Raw genomic sequence first — 20,018 nt, 5'->3', positions numbered from 1 at the left:
GATTTAAGGAAGGATGCAGGATAAACGCAAGGTTGTTATTAAATTAGTCAGAGCTTTGGGAACTTTGCAGGCTACTGGTTGTCAGCGAGTTCCTGGGATAGACTTCGCTTCCTCAGTGTGGAGTAAAACTTTGCTTACTTCTGTTCTCTGCAAGACAAAAATCAGGCTGCAGAGAACCAACTTGGTGCCTGAAACATACCAAGGGCAGCATGTGGTGTGTTTCTCTTTCTCAGTGGCTGCACCTCACAATGTTTTTCGACATGGGCACGGATGTTTTCAGTAGCTGAGGACTGTGTGAGCTTTGTGGTGCCAGGAATGTGAACTAAGCCAGGACTGCGAAATTAAAGAATGTGAATTTGTCCAGGTTTGTCGTGAGCAAGTTAAGGAGGTTATTAAATTCTGGTGTTGGAATACTTTTTTGGTACGTGGTATTGGAACAGTACAGGGATTTCTCCTTTAATAATTCACTATTTTGGGTCTTTGAGGTACGTCCTTGCAGTGACTGCTACATCCTGATCAGAGAGGAAGGGTTTCTGGGAAGCAGGAACTTCTGTTAGGCTGCTTTCAGCTATTTGCTTTAGAAAAGAAATAAGTAATTCTCATATCACTTGAACATCTTACAGATAGCTGCAAACAGTGGGATGTGATTGCCCTTGCTGTCTCGGGTCTATTCCATCTCTTGATGGAATCAAGGAAGCTCCTCGTGCCCCTGGGGCTGAACTGGCGGGGGGCTGAAGGCACCAAATGCAGGGGCTGGGTGGGGAGCTGCTCCCCAGGGTAAGGCTGTGGCACCTTCTGAAGTCCTGTGGAAATGTGCACTCCTCTAGTCAGCGCTCAGCTTTTTGCTAAACAGAGATGGAGGATGTTGACACAAACACTTAACCTTCCGATTTCACATACTAAATGTTATTCATCTGCCTCAAGCTCGTCTGCTCTGTGAGAAGAACCCGGTAAGGCTGCTGGGCGCGTTGTCCTGGCATCCTCATCCCCAGAAAAATGAGGCGCTGCTGCAGAGGCACAGCCCTGCCTGCTGGGATGCGTGTGGGAGGCTGAGGAGCGTGGGTGGACGGACACCAGCTGCAGCGAGGCACGAGGCTGGCCGTGGAAGCGCTGGGTTTCAGAGCCTGGCTTACCCCGCAGTACTGAGCTGGTCTTTTCTGGCCAGGGAGCAGAGAGGTGGGCTATGATTTCAGCTCACACTGCGGTAGGAAAAGGAGAAAGCCAGCCTTCAGCTTGTCGGTTCATTACTTGTGCCCTGAGGCACCTTGCTGCCCACCAAGAGCCCAGGCTGCCTCAGGCTGCGGATACCAAAAACTTTGTAATTGAAGGGATCTGTGTGGCTCCCAAGCTCTAAACCTCCTCTTCTGCAGCACCTTTTGGTCTCTGAGCTGCCTGTCTTCTCACAGTCCTCATAGTTGTGGTGGTGGTGTTTTTTTCCCAAAGAGATGAGAGTTTCTAGTGAATATTTAAAAGTATAGTTTTATCTGGTAGGATTACTGAGACTCCTTCATTTAAGAACACGATGCTGATCTTTTTTGCTTTTTATGATTGCATAATAGTATTTGAGATTCAAGATAGTCCAGTTTTTCCCTATTTGGGACAAACGTACTGTACGCTGGCCTTATCTTTATGCTGCATTGTTGGGGAGCGAATCTGTCAGGGAGTGGAGGGGTAGGACAAGGGGGAATGGATTAAAACTAAAAGAAGGGAGATTTGGATTAGATGTTGGGAGGAAATCCTTCACCCAGAGGGTGGTGAGGCCCTGGCACAGGCTGCCCAGAGGAGCTGTGGCTGCCCCATCCCTGGAGGTGCTCAAGGCCAGGCTGGATGGGGCCTTGGGCAACCTGGGCTGGTGGGAGGTGTCCCTGCCCATGGCAGGGGGCATTGGAACTACAGTCCCTTCCAATCCAAGCCATTCTGTGATTCTTTTTGCTCTCCCTACTGGAATATATTGCCTATGATGTTTAAGTGATACCATATTTTGAAGTGGTCAGTGAGAAAGCATTTAAAGTATGTGCATGTACATAACTTATATAGAACTTTAAAATCTGCTTTTCCTGAGATCAGTCATCTTGTTTTAGGTCCCGAAATACTTGTCGCAACAATGGAGTAAAGCATCAGGAAGAGGTGAAGTGGGAAAACTAAGGATTTCCAAGTAAGCCTTTACTGTACCTTTCCTGGTTGCAAGTTTTAGACTGTTGACATTGCACATAGAAGAAGCCATCAGCAGTAAAATAGATAACGTTGCACCTTTTATATTACATAGTCCTGTTTCTCACAAACACCGTGTGCATATTTCTCTGCAAACTGAAAAATACCTGCCTGTGTAGAGTTATCAATACCTAAATACATGAAATTATACTGGGGAGTGGCAGTGTGCCATCATGTGATGTCTGATTTCTTAAACCTAAGAAATATGCACATCTAACTGGAGAATTTCCTTTAATTTATGCTGTTTTGCTACTTCTGTTCTCACCTGCTGACTTCTCCCACTTATTCTTGGGCATCAGCATCCAAAAAAAAAAATTGAGCAGTTCGGGAGTGAAGATGAGTAACAAAACCAGAATTTGCTTTTTGCATTTTGATCAGGGAAGCTAAACTTGTGGAAGTAGATCATGGAAACTAAAACATTAAATATTTTCTTTTGCAGAAATCAAGGAAGAACAGAAGTAAGTAACTACCACATCCAAAGGCTGTGGATGTGTTATCTTTTGATTTCTAACAACTGTTTAGAGCTTTCTGGGTTCTAATATCGGATATTTTTTGTTACACCTGTAATTAAACGTTGTACCAGTGAGTTGGGAGTAGAGAATTCTGTTCCTAGCTATGCCTGTAAGTTTATTGTGGGACTTCTCTTTCAAGGAGGGTTCAGGTTGTATGTTAGGAAAAGGTTCTTTATGGTGGTCAGGCAGTTGGAACAGGGTCCAAGCGCTCACAGCACCGAGCCTGCTGGAGTTCAAGAAGCATTTGGCCAGCACTCTCTGACACGTGGTCTGATTTTTGGGTGGTCCAGGAGATGAGAAAAGGAGTGTTAGTTAGAATTACTTAAAAGATCACCTAGGTCTGTCACTTTGAACTGGAAGAAACTCTGGACCAAGCAATGAGTCCTTCTTGATTCTTGCTGTGCCTGGCACTGGGCGTTCTGTGAGTGGGCTTAAGTTGCGCCAGGGGAGTTTTAGGTTAGATGTTAGGAAGAACTTCTTTACCAAAAGGGTTGTGAGGCACTGGAACAGGCTGCCCAGGGAAGTGGTGGAGTCACCATCCCTGGAAGTCTTCAAAAGATGTTTAGATGTAGAGCTTAGGGATATGGTTTAGTGGGGACTGTTAGCGTTAGGTCAGAGGTTGGACTCGATGATCTTGAGGTCTCTTCCAACCTAGAAATTCTGTGATTCTGTGATTCCTTTATGGGCATTGCTATGTAAATAGGGCAGGGGAGCTGGATTTGGAGTTCCCGGGCTAATAACGCTTGTGGTGCCCTAGCGCTTTTATTGGGGACTAAGCTGGCTGTGTGAAGCTGTTTAAATCACTGAATGATGCCTGGAAGCCTATTATGCCTTCCATTTTAATAAGGAAGATCAAATTATTCTCTACTCATCTTTTAAGTATATTATTTTCTCTTGCAGTCAAATTCCATTAAATACATTAAAGCTTTGAATGCTTTATTTCAAAACGCAGTCAATGTGTTAAGATTCTTACCCACTCTTTTTTGGAAATGTTTTTGAAGTAGGAATGTTCTATACTACTTGTCTTTTCTCTCTTTCTGTTTCCCCATAACTCTTAGAGCTGTGTCACTGAGTCTGTTTAGTAACACTGTGGTCATTGTGACTGTTAGGTGTCATTTACTCTGAATGAAGAACTTGCCAGCATCAATGATATTGGAGGAAAACCTGCTTCTGTCAGCGCACCAAGGGAACATCCTTTTCTTCTGCAAAGCGTGGGAGGACAGACCTTAACGGTGTTCACCGAAAGTTCAGCAGGTAAGTCAGAATTTGTTACAGCCCTAGCGTACCTGATTTCAGTAAGCTGGGTGCTGAAAAGGCCAGAAGACTCAGAATAAATTTTGGCTTTGTTTTGTAGTAATCTGCATATGTATCGCTGTTGTTTTTGTGTTATCTCCTACATTTCACCTGTGGGTCTGCTGAGCAGAACACAGAGTGCAGTACATCATGTGTTTCCTTCTCGAATTTACACTGGAAAAAAGTGTTTTTGTGTTGTTTCACCTCAGAAACACATGGGAACACATTTTCCTCTTGATCTCTACCTTGAATTTAGATTTATAAAAATGATGGTTCTACCTCTGCCCAGTTGATCAGGTCCATTTTAGCAAACACATCTGTTCACCACGTTTTCTTAGAATCTAACTGTGGTTTAAGCGTATTAAATCTGAACAAGGTCCTATTACCACACACTGCAGAAGTAAGGTTACCATTTTTCTCACTGGATTCCAGTTGGTTGGCCTGCCTTAAGTAAAGCTCAGGAGCTGAATGAGCGGTTAGGATGTTTGAGGTAACATGTCCTAAACTGCATGTTAGATTCAAGGTACGTGGCAGTGTTACAGTGTACAATACGCTCAGCAGACCGGCTTGCATGCAAGTCCCACGTGTTGTAGGGTTTTCAGCTGAAATTACATGGTCATGTTTTGGATGTTGGAAAGAGAGAAGGAAAGTAAGATGTCTGCAGATCTCATCTTACTGTCTCCGTTTCAGGTACTTAGGTTTTGGTTTCCCTAGGAGACAAACAATCATTTTTAATACTTCTGCCTTCTGTGGGGCAGCAAACTCTACAGCTTCTGATGTTTTCACATTCATAGGCTGGCAGGTAATTAGCCAGGGGAGTTTTAGGCTAGATGTTAGGAAGAACTTCTTCACTGAAAGGGTTGTGAGGCACTGGAACAGGCTGCCCAGGGAAGTGGTGGAGTCACCATCCCTGGAAGTCTTCAAAAGACGTTTAGATGTAGAGCTTAGGGATATGGTTTAGTGGAGGGCTGTTAGCGTTAGGTTGGAGGTTGGACTCGATGACCTTGAGGTCTCTTCCAACCTAGAAATTCTGTGATTCTGTGATTCTGTAATTGCTGTGATGCTTTATCAAATAAAGGAGGGTGCAGAATCATAACTCACAGGACAGAGTTAGAATACTCAGTAAGTTTGACCACCTCCTTTTTAAAATCTATTTTACAGATTTAATGGCTGGTAATAAGGTATAAGGAGCTCGACTGTCACCGTTGGGCTGGAAATTTAAGCTCTTCACACTACGACTCAGGCACTTTTCAGTTGCTATCCCTTTCTCTGAAACTAATTTAATCTTTTAATCGTTTTTTCACTTAAAAAAAAAAAAGATCGTATTTTCATGTGCATAACGTGCAACACGTAAATATTGGTTTTTGTATTCTATAGATCATAGATGTGGAAAGAGATAGGGAACAAGTTTTCATGAACCTTGTAAGCATTTCAGTTGTGCCTTGTGGTTTTTTTTTGTTTGTTTCTCTGTGCCCTGCCCTCAGAACGCTTGAAAGAAGAGAGCTACTTCAGGTGTGAAGATGTTTCGAATTTGCATTCTGAGATTTTGGCATGTTTGCTATCTCGTGGGATTTTGTTTTCCAACACACTTTTATACAAAATTCTGCTTCCAAAACTTCTTGTAACTTGAACGTCTGCAATGACTGCAGCTTAACTTGAATATGGAGCATTTGCCATCAGGTATAATGGAAGCCATTAGACTGTGGTAGCCAGAAGATGCCCTTTTATTTCTGTTTCACTATCTGTAATGCCATTGTCTTGAAGCCTTTAGGTACTTAGAAGCTATCCTGTTTTTATCTAATCAATTAAAAGTTTGGCATTTCTTAGCAACTCCAAGATGTTATTCAAGGACCATCGACCTAGTGAGTGGAGTAGAAGTTACAATATTAATCAGGGGCAAAGGGAATTTATTGAAGTGAGAAATATTTGGAGTGAAGCACTGAATAAGCACAGAACCTGTCAAAGTTGTTTTTGCTTGAGTTTAGCAAGCATGGCACGCAATTAGTGAGTTTTCAGGAAACCGTGTTAAACTGTGTTGCTGTTGTGTTAAAGCTGCTATTGGCAGTACAATCCAAAATAAACATTAGTGTACTTTTCTTTCTTGATTTTGTTTGTAAAAACAAACGTGACAAATATATCCCGAATTCCAGCCTGGTTGCTTTCAGACACTGTGTTCCTGCAGCCACTCTGGTCTTGGAATGTGGATCTCCAATATGGTTTGAGCTCCGTGGCCAATTTCAGCAGTGTGAGAACAGGTGTCTGAAGAGCAGAACAAACGCATGGATATACTGCCCAAAAGAAGGGCTGCTAAACTATTTGATGCCAGAAAGTCCACATGGAAAAGAACTCTTAAAGTTGTATCAGCCATGGGAAAAAGGCTCAGTAAAAGCTTATCCCTCTTTACACACCAGTCAACCCACAGTAAGAGGCAGTCCTAAGAAACAGAAAGGCATTAATTCCTATTCTCACAGACCAATGCTTGTTTTCAAGTTATAACTGGCATATTTTTGTGGAAAGCACAGGCCATCTTGCTGCTTTGTCTTTTACAAAGTGTGCTGTGTTACAGATCTGATATGCCAGCTTGAACCATGGTTCAAAGATTAAGCTGGTGTAGAACTGCAGGTGGCATTTCTGGCGATGTATCTGGAAGGATGTATTTGACGGATAATGGGGGTGAAAAATGGATTAAAAAAAAAAAGTGCTTTGTGTGCTGTTGCTCTCAGTCAGTACCTTTCTTGAGGACTGAGCTCAAGATTCCCTCCTAAAACGGAGGGAATTCATATAACAGTTTGATTTCTTTTATGAAGAGGGTTTTTTTTTTTTTTTTTTTTTTTTCTGGAGCACATTAAAAGCCCTAAAATCTTTTATGTCTGTTATCCTGCTATGCTTACGTAGTGACCATCTTCACCCAGAGGGTGGTCGGGCACTGGGACAGGCTTCTCAGGGCAGTGGTCATGGCACTGAGCCTGCTGGAGTTCAGGAAGTGTTTGGACAACACTCTCAGACCCGTGGTCTGATTATGGGTAATCCTGCTTGGAGCCAGGGGCTGGACTTGATGATCCTTGTGGTTCCCTTACAACTTGAGGTACTCTGATTTTTCTGATTCAGAAAATGAATGAGAGATGCCAAAGTTTGCTTCTGAAATCTTCGGTAATCAGAGAGGATGCTGCAGGGAGTTCACCCATCTGGCCAGTTCAGCACTTCACGTTGACTTATCCAACCACTTAGAGCAAGCAAAAGAGATGAAACTTACCAAGTAATTTAGTATTTTCTGCATGGTGTGATTTCCAGATTGCTGAGTGGGTCTCCTGTGGTTTTTGTTTTGTCTGAATCGCAATTGGTTCTAATACCTGTTGGAGTTGGAAGAAATTTGTTCTTGCATTGTAAATCTCTGCATCCTTGGCAGTCCCCAATTAGTTAATGGATGGAAACAGGCTTTTCTGAGGTGCCTTTTGTTACGTCCAAAATCTAATGAATTGCAGTTCCTTGGTCTTCTACTGCTTGTACCAGATCTGAGCTGATATAAAGTTGGATAAAGTGGATCCCATCCCAGATACTGCTGAAAAGCTGGTCTCTGCTTTCACACACGGCACTCTTTCTGTGTAAACTAGCTCTGTTTTTTCTCTTTGTTTCTTTTCTTTTGCTATTTGTGTATTTTGAAACAGCTCTAGTGAATTACAGAGAATGAGCAATATGCATTCAAAAATACTGGTTGCAAAATAACACGTTCAGCTGCTGCCCGGACAGCTGTGAGGAGTGGCTACATCGCAGTTGTGTTGGTCCAGGTTAGGAGCAGATGCCCATTTCCCAGAAATGATCCTCGGCTGATCTTCCGAAGCCTCTTTTTCTCTCCCCATCTCCTTTGCAGTGCTGTTTGCATCTGCGAGACGTCGGAGTCCTCATTGCCGGGCAGATCACCGAGACCTGCAGCGGTGTTCCTGGCGATCAGTTCAGCACAGCTAGTGGGAAGTGTGGCTTCCCTGGTGGCTGCAGAGGGACCCGAAGCACGGTTGCCTCTCGCTGTCTAGGTCTTGCCGTCTAGGCTGATTTCGGTATTATTTTTGCATTAGCTCTGAACTACATTCTGTTCCATAAACATCACCATATGTACATCAACAGTTGCTATGCAACAATGCTATTTGTGCTTCCAGGCATTTTAGCTTATCTTTGTCATCAGCTATCACAGTTGTAATTTTTTGGGCGGGAGGAGAGGAGAGCGTTTTGCATATATTTCAGTGTTCTGTATCGAACAAAATGAATTTTCCTTCTGTGTATGGCTAAGAACTATGTAGGGGCAGATCATGAACTTGGTATGGGATATGCTGGATAAGAAGTGTTTTTCTGAGCTTCCTACTGGCACTCCCCCTGGCATGAGGAAGTGCTGTGATTTGACAGTTTCTGTCTTGGTTGAAGAAACGAGAACATGCTTTTGTTAAACATTTAACAGCAAACTTTTCAGATTGGGGCTATAAATTTATTCCCTTAACTGCTTTAATTGCCTCTTGCTTATTTTTCTGTCAGCAGGTAGTTCAGACTTGCTGGCTCTCAATACAAATAAAAAAACCACAGCTACGTTACAGACAGTGAGAAAAGTTTCATACTGAGTTGTTTTTTGGGGGAAACGTGTTACTAATGTGCCACGGGAAAACACAGACCTTGGCAGGCGATTGCATCCCTCCTGTAAAGGACTGATGGATGGATAGAAAGATTTCATGCCGCAGGAAAAAATAGCGTTAAGATATTTCTGTGAAGTTGGGTGAGATGACTCATTTTATTGAAGTTTCGAATATATGTTCGCAACTCCCCCTTCGTAAGTGGGATTGCCTTGATGCTTATTTTAGCGATGTTCAATTCCTTCATCCTTGCCCCAGCTCGCTGCTGTTCGAGTAAAATGTGTTCAGAGAAATCCGTGAGGTGGGAGAATGACAGGCAGACCTTTGGTTCTTTCCGAGAAGCAGTCGTGCATGGGCCGTTTCGCTGTTTCATGCCTCGCAGAAGATCGCTGGCTCGTAACGTGACATTCATGTCCAGTTTTCTGTGTCTTCCTTCTCTTCTTTCAGAATCTCATTTCATGAAGTGCAACTGTTTTTTTTTTATGTTTTTGTAACGCCGTTCAATAATACAGATGAGTCTGCCTGAATACCAGCTCCTGGATTCCCACTGCCTTCCAGTATTCTCCTCTTGTTTGTTTTATTTTAACACAACCACTAATGTGAAAGTCCCCTTTTTGGGCTGATACATGAATCATGCCTGCTGCATGGCTTACAGTGAGCCATTGTATTCCAGTGAAAATAATTATTCAGAGTTTGAGTTTTGAAAGCAGATGTATCTAGCCATTTAAAGAAATGTTAAGGGGAGCAATGGCTAATAACAATCTGGGAAAGGTGTTTCTTTCTTTCATTAAAGCAGTTACTGCTGTAATTACATCTCATTATTTCCATAGTACTCAGAATCTTGATGTCTTGTGATACGACTTCCAGTCTTATTAGATGCATGTTTGACTCTTCACATTTTTCTAACTGTTATTTGGGAAGTAAATGCCCTCATCTGCTGCCTTAGTTCTGCCTGGTCAGGTGTTTGGCACATACCCGTGTACCTCGCCAGCACTTCCTGATCTCCTCTATTTATTTGGGCTGTCACTTAACACATATTCCAGACTCCAAAGTGCTTTGCAGTCTTATTTGATGCTTCCTTCTTCATTTATGTGCTTCAATCTTTTATGGGCTGGCTGGAGAGTATTCAGGTAACAGCAAGAGAGGAAAGCCTCTTGGCAAGCCTAAGATCAAAAGAAATACAAACAGCCGCTGCCTTTCAGCTCTCTGGCATTTATGCAAATTTCAAAGTATCTGTGAGGATCACGGAGAGGATGCAACCCATCATCAGAAAACCAGAATATGTGACTTGGGCTGGTCTAATTACAGACAGCAGCTTGATGGGTCAAGATTTCATAGGTATTATTGTGACGCATTGTCCGTTAATAAACAGCAGTGACACTTAGAGCATCTTTCTTCTCAGTCTCTGAAAAATGGAAATGATATTTGCTTACCAGCATTGTGAGGATTAGAAAATTAATGTAAAGTGGCTTCAGCTGGTTGTCAGGGGTAAGCTCATTTTCTTTTCATTTTTGCTACTAAAACTATAGCCTGTTAATTCCTGTACAAATATAAATAAGTGTTTTGAGGATATAATTCAGAGTATATGGAATAATAAATTAAGTAGAGATGGTACAGCTGCCCTTATCTTCTTTGTGCTATTTGTACTCAGAAGATTTGTAAAGCAGGGACACGTGACCCAATCATAACAAAAACAAATTGTCTGATGATGAGGAAAAAAAGGGCAATTTTTTGCAAGGTTGAATATTTATTTATTGTTTGTCTCTGTTAAAGGCAAATTCACCTGCTGCATGCAGGCAGGCTCACTAACTCCTCCTGTAGACATGGTACACATTTATTATTTGAATCAGAGATGCAGTAAATAATTTTTAAGTGTGGTGGCTTCTTATGCAGGAGTTACGGTTAGGTGGCAAGTCTTTCATTAAAACAAAATTAAAAAGAAACAGCAGCAGTATCTGAATTTGGAAACTATCTCAGCCCAGTTAAGGGCTGATGTCTCAGTGTGTTTGCCTGTTCTTCTTTTTGCTTGTTAGGTAGGTTGTGAATGTTTCCACAACTAAATTAAAATTGAGTTAGAATATTGGGTGGGTAATAACATTATGCTGCATAAATATGCCAAATACACTCAAAAAAGTAAGTCAGTGAAAAAATAGATGCTTTTCTTCAAACAGGCTGTCCTATGTGTATGTCTGGGATGTTACCAGGGTTTATAAATCACTTAGTGAATGCTTATGGGTGGGAAGAGGCCACATACAGACATTTTCTGAGTGAGAAGATGTATGCCTTCAGCTGCTAGGACTTCACAACAGCCTCTGCTCGGGCAGAGAAAAGCAGCATCTCTCTGATCCTTCTATTTGCATCAGTCCCCTGGCTGTCAGCCTTTTCAATGAGAAAATAGGGCCGTCAACCATGAAAGCCAGCAAGAACCAGTGGCATGAAAAAGGTTCTGTAAAACATTTCATGTTTTCAAGTTCTGTTAATACCCAGCCTGTAAATGGCAGAAATGATCAAACTAACAACTCACAAATTTCTCTCTGGATTATAGCAGTAAGTCCTCCTCGCCTGTGAGTAAATTGTCCATAATGATAGCTGTGACACGGCTGAGTTGGAAGCAAAAGACAAGTATATTTTACCATTTTTAACTGTATTGCAGATAAGTAAATATGTTCTTCTTGTTCACTGCCATAGAGGAGGTGCAAAAAGAACAAATAATAGGAGAAGCAGTTGAACTTGAGGTTGAGAAATTTATGTAGGAGTGTATCTTCATAGGACTTTGTAGGTGTTAGAACTTGGTTTACCAAAATACATCCATTGGCTGCTGTCTCCTGAAAGGCTGGACTGAAATTTAATGTGGAGAGCTGTTCCTGATTTTCACTCTGCCATTCACCTGAGCGATAAGTTTTATGGCAAGCCACTTTGCAACACGTCTTTTTTCTTTCACGCGTACTTTCATTCTCTGTGGAACAGGATGTGTTTCTGATTTTTAATCAATATATTTTTATCTGACAAGTCAGGCTCTAGTACCAGCTGCGGGCCAGTGATGAGAAGGAAAGAAGACTGAAAAAAAATAAATCCTTGCGTGATCTAGAAAGCTGCAGAAAAGCTAGAGAGGAGGTTGCCCATGTTCAAAATTGGTCTAGTGACAAGCATGTTCTTTTGCAGAACTTTGTTTTTGTTTTGAATACACAAAAATGATATTCATTTGTCTACAGAGACTGGTAAGATAAATGGCCATGGTTTATTACTTAAGCATAATCCCACAACTGATTTTCTATAGCTGTGTAACTTCATCTGTGCAGAGCTCAATCAGAGGTGTAATGGAGTTTATCTCAAGTCATGAGTTTGGGTACTAAAGGAGACTTTGTTGCTCTGTGTGGTAATTTTTTCTTCAAAAAGCACATCTATAAACATTAATCAAATCCAGTAAGTATGGTTTTTATCCTTCTTTGCAGCCCACTTTTTAGTTGTAATTTCAAATAATCAACACAGAAATGTTATGTTTCCCTTTTTGTTCATTTGTTTGTTTTTTTTCTTTTTTTCCAGAAGGTCAATCAGACGAAAAATCTGAAAGCAGCGGTGCTGGTGAGTGCGAACACTTTCTCTGAAACACTTAAGTGATGACTTATAGCTGCAGCTTTTCAGTTTTACTTTCCAAGAAATTGGTAGCTTAAAAAAATGGTTCTTTTTGTTATATTTCTTGGGCAGAGTGTCATAAAATTGACAAACAACTTAATAAACTGTATGCTGTAACCAGAAGCTTAAATTATTAATATTTTTGATTTTAATGGAAAAAATAGAATTCTGAAGGAGAGCATTAGAAATGTAATGTTCTTTAGAATGTCATTGTAGGTTTTTATTTGGTGTTTCTCATCTATTTTTTATGTTCATTGACTCACAGATGAGTTTGGTTTCTCTCCTCTTGGTTGGAAAGTTTGTAGCCGATTTCCAAATCTTTGTTATCTGGTTTTAATTGCATAGGCTAATCAGTCAGAAAAATACTGTTCTAGTATTGTGCTTTATTCAAATTGTCTACTGCTTGCAAAAAATTTATAAATTCCTTGGAAAGAGTGAAAGAAAAAGTTGTAGTTCACTTGTGTCACCTACCAGTCACATGTTAGTCAGTCTAACAATGTCTTGAATGCAGTTAGTACTTCTAAGGCTGCTTCCCAAACTGCAATTGCTCTAGTAAAAATGGTTCTTTGCACAGTTCAAAGACGTATTTTTTATTTTTTATTTTTTTTAATGAAATGGTCACCATGCTTCTAGGAGATAAGATATCAGGCAGGCTTAGGAGTGTTAAGATTTCATTTCAGGTCTAAGCTAGTCTGAGCAGGCTTCTTTGACAGTGAGGTGGAAGGAGACAGCCCCATGAGGTATCTTAGAATGAGACAGGTAGGTGCAAGTGCAATTCCCCAGCAACTCAAGCAGAGCTCTCTTGGGGCTGTGAGATCCTAGGCTGCTCCTATCTCTTCTGCTAAATCCTTTGGGCTTACATTACTGAAATTGCCAGGTATTACATGACAGTACAAGAATCTTGGTGTCAAGCAGCATTTAATAAAAATTCCCCTTTTTGCTTTTATGAAAGATGTTTCAAAAATATCACTAATGTACTAGCACGAGTAAGTGCCAGGGTAAGCAAGAGCCTGTGATCCTGGGAAACTAGACACAGCTAATGTAAAACACATAGACAAATTTCAGGCTTGTTAGCAGAAGGATTACCCAGGATGCATGCAGATTAGATAGTACTGACACTTGGAAGTAGTAATGGCAGAGACAGCAGATGGACTAGAAATAGTCTTACAACCCTGTCCTTCTTAAAAGCACTTCCTAAATATAAGTCTAATGCTAGTGGCCTTTCCAAATGTCTTCTGGAATGTAATTTTTCATACACTGGAATATGGAGATGCTTGTTTCTTCTGTGTTCTTTCTTCATTTATTTGTTTTTTTTTTTTTTCCATGCATTTGACTTTTATTTGAACTACATTTCAGCTTCAGCTGCTGCCAAAAGTGTATACTTTTTGTCTTTTTTTTTTTTTTTTTTTTGAAGGAATTCTTTTTAACACTGAGATGCTTTTTATTGTAGTGGCTTAAATCAAAAGATTTATGACTAGTTTTAGAAATGTTATATCTGTATCCTCCTACTGAATCCAAGGTACGTTTCTAGCTTGCAGTTTTCCCCATTGTTAAAGCCTGTTCCCTCTGATTATCTGGCAATAGTGATGTGACTTTAAGGTGATGAAGGGCTACTTTCTAGAGATCAGTATTTTTATACCCCTTGAACAATGAGACTCATTGCTGTGGGATGTCACATTTTAAGCAGATTTTAAGAGTTTAACTTCTGAAATGAGTCAGAATTTTAATATTTATATTGCATTTCTCTGCTGTTTTTTTTTTGTTGTTGTTGTTAGCACGTGTGCATGTTTTTGCTTGGCTTTGGTGTTTTTTAAAATCTGTTTTGCTTTGGTTTTGCATTTTGAATGACTTACAATTGATAAGTATTGATATGAATGATAGTTATAGATCACCAGCATTATGTAGGATATTTGTAATAACATTTATCATTGGACCAGCATTGCCACGCTTCATACCATGTGGAGGGAGACAACGTGATACAGGTTCAAACCAGAGTTCACGTACCCAGTATCTTGTCCTCAGTGGTGGCCGGGAAGTCTTGAGAAGAGTAAAAGAACAATGCAAAGCGTAGTGGTGCCTTCCCCAGAGTACTTCTTCCACTCTTCAATGATTTGAAGGTCAGAGAGATAGAGCCAGGGGTGCTGGTTCTTCTCTTTAATAGGACTTCATGGATTTTTCTTCTGTGAAGTATCTCTGTTGGTTTTTGCGCCCATGTAAACTGTCAATATCCATAATACCATCCATAATACCTTGAATGATGCTAAGGTTACAGTCAAAATATTCAGGAATTAAGATATAATGTGAAACAAGTTTACCTAAACAAAGTAAGAGCTCTTTCTGCATATGCAGTTTGATAATTTGAGGTCGCTCTTTCCATACAGAGATCCTATTTGGTTAGTGCATGTGGTAACACTGCTCAGGGATTCAACCAGTGCCCTAAGGCTGGGTTTTGCTGAATGTAAAAGAAAGGAGCAAATAAAGTGTCAGCTAAAGGAACGAGAAATGAGAACTGGCTCTGCTTTTTCCCATGTGATGCCAAGCAGCACCATACACTTTCTGAACAAATAATTTAAATCCGAACGTGTGTATATAGTTCCTGTTTACTTATGGCTTCTCTTGCACCTACCCGTAAGTGCTGTCAGTGGTGACAGAAGCTGTGAAAACCAAGTGTGTACGCCACTTAAAATCTGACCTACCTCCCCTCACCCCAAAGTAAAAATACCCAGAAGCTGCTGCCCTGAGTCTGTGTTGTCTTTGAGGAAAGGTATGGTAAAGAAGTGTGTTCTTCATGTGCTTATGCACTATCCTTGTGGAAGCATGTTCAATTAATGTTGCACAGACAGCAGTTATAATTATAACATTATATATTATAATATTAATGTAATATTAAGTATTATATTAATATATAATATAATGTTGCCTAAACTTTGAGAACTTCATTTTGAAGGCACGCTATTTCTTTCATAGGGGTGTGTGTTTGTTTCAGTGATGCACACAGACTACAGATGCATATTTTTCTTCAAGGATGTGTGCATCAACCAACATTGCGTGTCTTGAACCTGCGTCTAGCCAATTGCACTCCTATTCTTTATAAATTTCCTCTCTTAAGTCTTTGACATTAGTTGATAGCAAATAGCAGCCATCAGTACTTCACAAGCTTTAGGACAAGGTGTTAGTCATCTCTTTCCCTATACGTGCTGGTGAGTAATACTAAAGCCTTCTAGCGAGGGGAGAGGAACCGCTGGGACCATTTCTTATTTAATTTTGGGTAGAAGGAATAAATTACCTGAGATACTGCAGACAGTGGAGCACGAACCTAGAATTAGCATTTTGCCCATTGCGAATGTACACGTTTGGCTGCATACACAAGTATCTAATGCTTGAACTGTCTGAGGATCACACTTGCTTCATTTTTCGGTGTCACAACAAAGAGTTTCAGGTATTGATTATACATACGTTGGTATGCTCAACATTCAGTGTAAGCACTTTGCTTAATGCTGAGCAGCGTTGCAGTGAAGTCAGCAAGTTTTTGGGAAAGGCACAGAGTTCTCCTGTTAGGACACAACTGCAGGAAGCTGCAGAGCGCACACTTGATTTCATCCGCTTCCAAGCAATTAATGTATATTAATTGCACTTCAAAAGCAAAATCTAACTAAGGACAAAAAATATAATCAGGAGGAGTAGAGCCGTAATTCTTAATGTAAATATTAGCGCAAATCTCAGTGTTGAAGATAATTACAGAACCTGCCATTTGCAAGCTGCGGAAACAGTTTTTGTCTTGGAAATTAAACTTTGCTGTTGGCAGCTGAATGCAACAAAACTTAGATAACGGACCTCTTGGTGGTATTCCAAAAGTCATAATCAGTAATGAGGCTCCATTTGGTGCTGTTAAAACAAATAAAGACGCAACCATTCCTGCGTTATGGTATGTGGAGTCAGTCTATCATCCTGGTTATAACAGATAATCTGGAGAATTACAGAGGGTGCACTGGTAGAACAGCAAAAAGGACCTACAACTTGATGTAGGTCAACGCTAATTGGAACTAATTTTTTTAAGAAACTTGCATAAATATTGCCCCTAATGTCTATTTATTTTAGAATGCTGTATGAATATTCTAATATTTGCTTTATTGAGCAGTCCTGATGAATTTAGCTTGCTTTTGATTGCATTTATGATTTGTCTCAAATATAATGAGAACAGAACCACAGAACTGAAGGGGTTGGAAGGGACCTCAAAAGATCATCGGGTCCAACCCCCCTGCCAAAGCAGGTTCCTTGGAGCAGGCTGCCCAGGTAGGCGTCCAGACAGGCCTTGAATATCTCCAGAGAAGAAGACCCCACAACCTCCCTGGGCAGCCTGTCCCAGTGCTCCGTCACCCTCACCGTGAAGTTCTTTTCACATCTTGGTGTGGAACTTCCTGGGCTCCATCTTGTGGCCATTGCCCCTCGTCCTGTCCCCACAAACCACTGAGAAGAGGTTGGCCAAATCCTTCTGTCCCCCACGCTTCAGATCTTCGTGACTCTCAAGGAATCCCAGGAATTTCAACCACGTCTGGCGTTGCAGAGGATGACTCCACAAGTTGCTTTTTGTCTTCTGCGAGGGATTTTGCTGCTGATTGGAGTTCACCCTCCTACCAGCACGGTCACATCGCACGGGCTCCATCCTCAGCCCTTTGCAGTGCTCCAGGACTAAACCAGAGCCTTGAGTGGTGGCGGATCAGAGGGGCAGAGGGAAATCTGCTGTGGCCAGTGCAAGGCTGGTGTGTAGCAGCTGTAAAGCTGGCAGGAGGCAGTTTCAAATAAGAGGTAGTTATGCACACAGAATGTAATTAAGCTATTAATTGCTTGCCAGAGGATGCGTACATGAAGATGGGGTTTACAGGGCTTTAGAAGAGACCACAGACGTGCATGAAGGAATATCCACTGAAGGGAGGGCTGAGGAGACGTCTGGTTTGAGAGAGCTTTGTGTGCCTGAGCCTGGGAACAGTCTAGCAGAGCTCATGTGGTGTTTTCCCAGAGCTAGAAGGCTTTTCCAGCCCCAGCACCTTGCCAGCAGGAGCAGTGTGTAGCTGTGCGTGTTGTCTTCCACATGCAGGCTGTCCTGGGAATTTCTGCACTATAATCTGTGGGCAAACCCTAAAATCATCATCTGTGCACAGCAGAAGAGTATCACAGGTGGATTTTTATTGTCCTAGGAGAAGGCATAAAGCAGTTTATACGTTAGATTTCTGCAGTGCAGGGGAAGAACAGGACTTGCTATTCATTTTAGAAAACGTGTAGGAAATCTCACGGGACCTGGCAGTGCTGCCGGCCTCAGATAAAGTCAGCTGGTAACCCGAGAGTGCCTTTTTCTCTGTTTAGCTGATTCTTATCTGCCTGGCTTGCAGGACCTTCAATTTGTTTCCTACGAGATGACCAGGTTCAGATTGAGAAAATGTACTGCTTTATCCCTCGTGCTTGCCAAAGGCTTTATTTAAGTAGGAAAGAGGCAATAAACGACTGGGTTTGGTGTTACAGTTGCTTATTCTGTTTACGTTTTTTGATGCTTAGGCTGTTCATTGCTAGTTTGTTTGCCTAATTTCTCCTTCCTAATTGGGAGAGTCTGTACCCACCTCTGACCTGTGGGGTTTTTTATTCATCTGTTCGCTGTGGTACAAAATCAAGAACCTTCTTTGAGTTAACGAGCAGCTTTCTGCGGAGCTACAGCAGTCGCTTTGTAGCTTGATATTTTTCTGTTAAATAAAGAAATGTATTTTTCCATTCCTCTTATTGCTGCAGAAAAAGAAAATTGTCCTCCTGATATGTGACACGTGAAAAGCCAATGGAGAATTATTAATAGCAGTAATTTCAGGATAATTAGAGTTAGTTTCTGGTGTTGTCCAACCTCACTGCTGTCCTGTGCCTTCTCCGTCAACCCGAGGTGGCTGTCACCCTCACGGAGTCCTTCTCCCCTCCTCGGTCCTGCTGCTCAGGTATCGTGAGCTGTCTCACCGCACTGCCTCCTCCCAGCCCTCGCTGCTCGGGCAGCCCCTGTGGAGCCTCATCTTCCTGGAGCTGCAGCTTTCCCTGGCAAGCAGCCTTGGATTTTAAAACCTGTTGTCATCTCCTTGCTCTTTGGTCTTCATCTCCAAAAGCTCCTGCAGCGGGTGAGGTGCCACCCTCCCTAAAGAGGATGCTGCTGCTTCTTTCGGTGTCAAGAGTGGTGGTAGTGGAAGTGTCTTGGAAAACCATATGGATCTAGGTTTTCAGGTACCCGAAATAATGCTTGGAGTGGAACTGTGGGAGTCCCCTTTTAATGTCCAGACAGACTGTGGGCTCCATGAGTGCTCCACACACCTCTTGGATTCCCCAAAGCTGTAACGCCAGTAACCAAGGCAATGCTGTACTTATTCCTAGCATTAGCACAGGTTTTGCAGACCTGCAGAATGGCTTCATTTTGAAGTCCTCTTCTAATTGCTTGGTTCTTAAACCTTAACGTGCTGAACTCGCATGTCACCGTGTAATAATGTTTTAAATGAGTGGCTGTTGTTTACGGCTGTAATTATTGTACCAGTTCCCTGACTGGTTTTGTTTCTGAAGCAGCGGAGCAGTGCTCCTTTCTGAAGCTTAAAATGAACAAACGTGGTGTTAAATGATAATGGCAATGATGTTAAGCTGTTACCAGCGCGGATAGAAACAGCTTTTTGGTAGACTGTTGCTTTTAGCTGTGTGTGCTACTCCTACCACACACATTTTTAGGAGGAGAAGTCAACTGTCTCGTTCTGCAGGATATTATGCAATTTCTTTCAGAAAGGAAGGCAAGTGTGTTTTCTTTTGCAGAGTGCTTGCTCATCCAAGTTCCTCAGGTGCCATTAGACATCTCCCTCCTACCGTCCTTGCCGTGCTGCTTATTTTCTGACATTTTATTGTGAATGGTGATTTATAGAGGCAGTGCTTTGAGGCAGTGTTCTGTGCGATACCTCATGTATGGTACTTACGGAATGGCCATTTCAAAAGAAGCTGAAAACCATAGTATTTTCTGATCTTAAATTCCTTCTACCTTATCAGTTGCTTTTGTTTCAGCCTAACCACTTACACAAGCTTCTCTCTTCGTGTGAAGATACCTTTATTTTTTAACTAGTACTCACTTTCCTGATAATCTATGAGTTCCTGCCCTGTGTTATAGGACAGCAGACAAGACTTGAGGTTAGGTAAGTTATTCATCAAAGATGAATTAATTCTTGCCTAAGAAAATAATATTTACTTTGTCATAGACCCAAATGAACCTGCCTCTCCCATCCCTGCTCCTCATTCATTACTTGAATCAGGACACCATGACCCTTCTACTTAAATAAACAAATTAATGGATGAGGCACTTCCATTATTAAATTGCAATAATTTTTGCAATTTGTCCTTATTCTGCATGTATGCTAGTGGGGAGGGGACCTGAGTTTCTTCATATCCTTCCATCTTATTGAATGGAAACCTTGCAATGCTTCAAAGAAAGAGGTGAAAACAACATCACTGATTGCTGCAAATGAGGTTGTGATATTTTTTTTCCTTTCAGGATCTAAATAAATATTATCTATCTTAGAAAAGAGATGGCCAGTTGTCACTTGCACAGTCATACCAAGTACAAATGCAAGAATACAGTTAAAAATACGACACAAGTACATGGAAAGGTCAGCAGGGCAGTTAAGGTGCTGGGAAACACTGCTCACAGGGCAAGCAGGTACTGACAGTAGGGAGAGGAGAGCTGGAGCTTGACCTTGATGCA

The 20,018-nt window shown here is 41.5% G+C and overlaps 1 protein-coding gene across 1 annotated transcript in view; it reads left to right on the top strand.

The window, feature by feature from the left end:
* Positions 1 to 20,018, top strand: part of GTF2F2 (general transcription factor IIF subunit 2) — an 83,009-nt gene that overhangs the window by 3,865 nt on the left and 59,126 nt on the right. Inside the window, exons 2-5 of the mRNA XM_082775333.1 lie at positions 2,082 to 2,155; positions 2,651 to 2,669; positions 3,833 to 3,977; positions 12,173 to 12,211. Coding sequence (XP_082631459.1) covers positions 2,082 to 2,155; positions 2,651 to 2,669; positions 3,833 to 3,977; positions 12,173 to 12,211 — 277 coding nt within the window. The remainder of the gene's footprint in view (positions 1 to 2,081; positions 2,156 to 2,650; positions 2,670 to 3,832; positions 3,978 to 12,172; positions 12,212 to 20,018) is intronic.

Source organism: Aythya marila (genome assembly GCF_965140915.1).
Source record: "Aythya marila genome assembly, chromosome: 1".
Classification (NCBI taxonomy): domain Eukaryota; kingdom Metazoa; phylum Chordata; class Aves; order Anseriformes; family Anatidae; genus Aythya; species Aythya marila.
The sequence above is the reverse complement of the archived record's forward strand: the minus strand, read 5'-3'. Positions and strand labels throughout refer to the sequence as shown.